At 46.3% G+C, this 4,815-nt stretch overlaps 1 protein-coding gene across 1 annotated transcript; it reads left to right on the forward strand.

Moving 5' to 3' along the window:
* The first annotated feature begins 2,572 nt into the window (after positions 1–2,572).
* On the forward strand, positions 2,573–4,815 carry LOC142399920 (forkhead box C1-A-like). Its single transcript, XM_075484479.1, has one exon. The coding sequence runs from the start codon at positions 2,930–2,932 to the stop codon at positions 4,343–4,345; it is 1,416 nt and encodes a 471-aa protein (XP_075340594.1). The 5' UTR covers positions 2,573–2,929; the 3' UTR covers positions 4,346–4,815.

Raw genomic sequence — 4,815 nt, forward strand, 5'->3', positions numbered from 1 at the left:
TCATTTATTGCCAATTTGATATGACGTAAACTTCTTTAAATATACATTCTTTATCATCGTGGCTTTCCTAACCCCATTTACTGATAATTTGCCCCTATGTTTGGGTGTAAAATGATTTTATTTGTTTCTCTTTATGTTCTTTTATGTATTTTTAATGCTTCTTCTACTCCCTGCTGCAATGCCTTTATTTTATGTAAAGCACTTTGAATTGTTGAATTTATATAGCACATGAAATGTGCTACATAAATAAATTTGATTTGATTTGATAAATACACACTCCAACACATTATAATGCCTTCTCAGAACATCAGAAGTAATAGAAACAGGGTTTCTTAAATCAAAATGTAAATCAGAACACAATATTACCTCGCGTTGTGTCTGTTTAAATGAGCTTCGTGTTTGAAAACTTGCTGTAACTTCAGCTGGTTCAGATCCAACACTTTGGTGATGAAATGACTCCTTTAAAAGGCCAAACATTCACTGTGCAGTTCGTGCTCTGAACGCTGGGGGGCAGTAGTGTGTCGCGTTAAACTGGAGATGACAGAAGGCTTCAGCTTCATCTCAGCAGGAATGTTTAGGAGTCGTCCAATAAATATAAAACACAATCAAACCATTGATTGATGGGAACAATTATTAGTTAAACATTCCTAAAATATTCAACAATACAAGCGCGTTGAGGCGGAATTTGTCGTGAATGTCATCACATGACGTGTTGCTTTTCTTTGAAACGTCATGTGTGACAGCCGGAGGGATTTGTGCTGCAGATATGAACAGATTAGTTCGCCCATCACACGCAGACTCACGCTGTGCGGGGCAGCTGATGAGCGCTGCGGTCAGCGGGGGTCCCCGTCACCCGCGTCCGCTCCGGAGGACTCACCGCCCGGCGGGACCTCACAGGTGACAGCGTTTGTTTCCTCCTCCTCCCGTGGAGGCCCCGAAAACACATGCAAATCACAGCAAAAGGAAAACACTCAAGTGAAAAATTCACTTCTTTTACATTTTATCTTCTTGCTAAAAATAAAAACAAACTACAGTTTTTCATCCTTTCATGTTTTTGAGGGTTTAACTTAAATATTTCTGTTTGTTTTCTCTGAAAATGGGCCAATCCGGTCAGTTTTCTGGACAAATGTATCAAGAACTCAGACTGAAAGATGTTTATTGAATTAAGTATTTAAAATAGCAACTAAGTCTGAGCTCACGTGGGTTCATTAAACGCATATTTTATCTTTGTTGACTGTCTCTCAAACCGGGTTGCATTATTATTCTCATTTTATTGCATTTAAAATTAGACAATCAGGCCAAGCTGAATTTTTCGGAAACTTAAACTCCAGATTTTTATTTGCAACCTTAGGCTCTAAACAATAAGAATTAAAACATGCAAACAATTAAAAGGCATATTTCCAGCACATGTTTACAATGCAAGTGTTTTTATTTCTACAGTTAAAATCAATGGAAACTGACTCTCGGTGAAAGTCATCCATACACAATAAAAACAGACTAAATATGAGAAATAACGGAAGCAGGAATATTTGGCTTTAATTGTGCCGTGGATGTTAAAGGTTTATAAAGATTTATCAACATGAACCAAAAGTCCAGCTCCGTGTTTAAGCACTGATAAAAGCTGCTATTTTTCAGTCTTTCCTGCAGATTTTCTCAGCTTTTTAAGACATTTTTAATTGATTCTCAACGCGTTTAAATTGCGTTTCCCACAAATTAGGATGGTCCATATTTGTGGGATGTTCTTTCATAAGGAAGCTCCCCAAAACCAGTTGTTTTGGGGTCTGCAATCAGCACGAGGACGCGTAACTTTGCAGAGCTTTTGAGCATTTGGATGGCGCAGTTAACACCCGGTCAGTGTGTGAGGGGGACATTTGGAAAAGTCCTTTCTTTTCAGCGGCAGCGACTCGCACCCAAGGAACCTTTTTCTCACCCAACTGGGCCAAATGATCTTCATTTAGCCTTTAATTAGTTTCCACACACCGCCCACCGGCGCTGTCTGTGAGCAGGAGGGAGGCATCCACGCTCTTTCATGTCCGTCTTGTTTATTCAGAGGCTCAACTGCAGCCGCTGCGGGTTCTCACAGCCTCTCATTAACTCATTTTGAATTCCTAATGTGTAATACCTGGGCTCTAATTGAAGGTTTAATCTGCCAAAAACATGTTAGCAAACCCAACTCAAGTTGTGTTTGTGCCCCTTGTTTAGAGCGGATATGTAAGGCAGAAGGTTCCTCTTTTTTTTTTTTTTTACTTTTGTTGGTGAATATTTCCACTTTTATGCGCAGTTTGCATTTTAAAAAAAGATGGAAAGGAAGGTACAGTAATATGGGCCCAAACCCTAAGTCTGACAGTCGGAAAATAAACTTTTTAAAACTTATAATTTCTTAAATATGTCATATTTTAATATGAGACAAAAAGCATGGTGATTCAGGTCATTAAGTTACATTTTCAGCATTTTAGGCACACCCTTGAAGGCATTTAATAACTGTGTGTCTGCGTAGAGGGATGGGGGAAGGAGAGAGTGGGAGGAGGAAGGGGGTGTGGGTAGTAACTTTTATCGCGGTGCTCTTTTCCACAGGTTCATTTCGTCGTCCTATTGGATGATGGAGCACACTTTCGGATTCGGGGTGGAGCAGCTCGAGCAGCCAAAAGGGAGGAAAAAAATGTGAGGAGTAAAAAAAAAAAAGAAAAAAGAAAAAAGAGAAAGTTCCTTGCTGTGTCGACTCATGCTCCTCCAGCCTTCCTTCTTAGTTTCCCAAATGTTCAGTGCGGCAGTGCGCGTTCTCTCCGGTTCACCGTGGCGAGCTGAGGCTTAAAAAAAAAGGGACTTCCAGCCGACGAAGAAGAAGAAGAGCAGAACCCGAGGAGAATCGGAGCACTTTCTGTCACTTTTTCTGTGGGGAAGCATTTTGGAGACGTTTTACGCATTGCGCATGATGCAGGCACGCTACTCCGTCTCCAGTCCCAACTCTTTGGGAGTCGTTCCCTACATCAGCAGCGACCAGAGCTACTACCGGGCCGGTGGTGGATACACCGGAATGCCTGCGCCGATGAGCATGTACTCACATGCGGCCCACGACCAGTACCCGGCCAGCATGGCCCGGGCGTACGGACCGTACACCCCCCAGCACCAGCCGAAGGACATGGTCAAGCCTCCCTACAGCTACATCGCCCTCATCACCATGGCGATCCAGAACTCACCAGAGAAAAAGATCACTCTGAACGGGATTTATCAGTTTATCATGGAGAGGTTCCCCTTCTACCGGGACAACAAGCAGGGCTGGCAGAACAGCATCCGGCACAACCTCTCCCTCAACGAGTGCTTTGTCAAAGTGCCGCGAGACGATAAGAAACCCGGTAAGGGCAGCTACTGGACCCTGGACCCGGACTCCTACAATATGTTTGAGAACGGCAGCTTCCTACGGCGCCGGAGGAGGTTCAAAAAGAAGGACGTGCAGAAGGACAAAGATGACCGGGACAGGCAAGGCAAGGACCCGTCTGCGCGCTCCGCGGGCCGGGAGCAGGACGCGCCGGCGCAGGGCTCTCAGCCGGTGCGGATCCAGGATATTAAGACCGAGAACGGGACCTCCACGCCGCCTCAGGCCGCGTCCCCGACCCTGGGCGCTGTGCCCAAGATCGAGAGCCCCGACAGCAGCAGCAGCATGTCCAGCGGCAGCCCCCACAGCGTCCCCTCCAACAGGTCGCTGAGCATGGAGGGGGCCGAGCACCACCACCACGGCCAGGTGCCGGCGCAGGGCTTCAGCGTGGACAACATCATGACCTCACTGCGGGGGTCCCCACAGGCCGAGCTCTCCCCACCTCTCATCGCCTCCTCGCGGACAGGTATCACCCCATCACTGACTCTCAACTACTCCCCCAACCAGACCTCCGCCTACAGCTCAACGACCTGCAACCAGAACTCCACAAACTCCAACGCGACGTATCACTGCAACATGCAGGCCATGAGCCTGTACGCCGGGGACCGAGCCTCCGGCGGCGGCCACCTGGCGCCGGCCACCACCGTGGAGGAGGCTCTGCCCGACTACTGCATCACCACCACCACCGCGTCCCCGCTCGGGCACGGGAATCTGAGCCAGGCGGGCCAGGAGGGCCACCACGCGCACCAGGGCCGGCTCGCGTCCTGGTACGGGGACCTGAGCCACCTGAACCCGGGTTACCCGGCGCAGCAGCAGAACTTCCACTCCGTGCGGGAGATGTTTGAGTCTCAGCGGATCGGGCTGAACGGCTCCCCGGTCAACGGGAATAATAGCTGTCAGATGGCCTTCCCGTCCGGCCAGTCCCTCTACCGCACATCTGGAGCCTTTGTTTATGACTGCAGCAAGTTCTGAAAGCCCAAAAGTGTCGTTTTAAATTAACAACTTTTAATATATATTTCTTCTATATTTTTTTTGTACTTTTGGTCTTTCTTTCACACTCCGAATGGACGTGAGAGATTTTTTTTTTTTTTTTTTTTGTCGAGAGTAACACCAGAACACGTAAGTTTCCTTCCCTCTCACTTTGAGAACTGTTTATAAAGTGGCTAAAATACCAGCTTTTGTGACTAGACTGTAAATTATAGCCTAATATAGTAATTTATTTTTTAAGAACAGGGGAGTTGGTTGGATGTTGAGGACCAAAGACTTTTTCCCCAGTTTTCCTGTTGCTGCCTGAAATGAGTCCCAGAGTCCTTGTATAGAAACAGAAGGGGGAGTTTGTAGCCATGCTGACCTATTTTATTCATTCTGTTATTTGTTGATAACTATTCTGAAGGCATTACATTTTGTTTTGTTTTAATAAAGTGCCATCTATTTGATTCTAA

This window comes from Odontesthes bonariensis, chromosome 15, assembly GCF_027942865.1.
Source record: "Odontesthes bonariensis isolate fOdoBon6 chromosome 15, fOdoBon6.hap1, whole genome shotgun sequence".
Taxonomy (NCBI): domain Eukaryota; kingdom Metazoa; phylum Chordata; class Actinopteri; order Atheriniformes; family Atherinopsidae; genus Odontesthes; species Odontesthes bonariensis.

Coding starts and splice junctions, on each gene's coding strand:
- LOC142399920 (XM_075484479.1), top strand. CDS start 2,930: ATGATGCAGGCACGCTACTCCGTCTCCAGTCCCAACTCTTTGGGAGTC.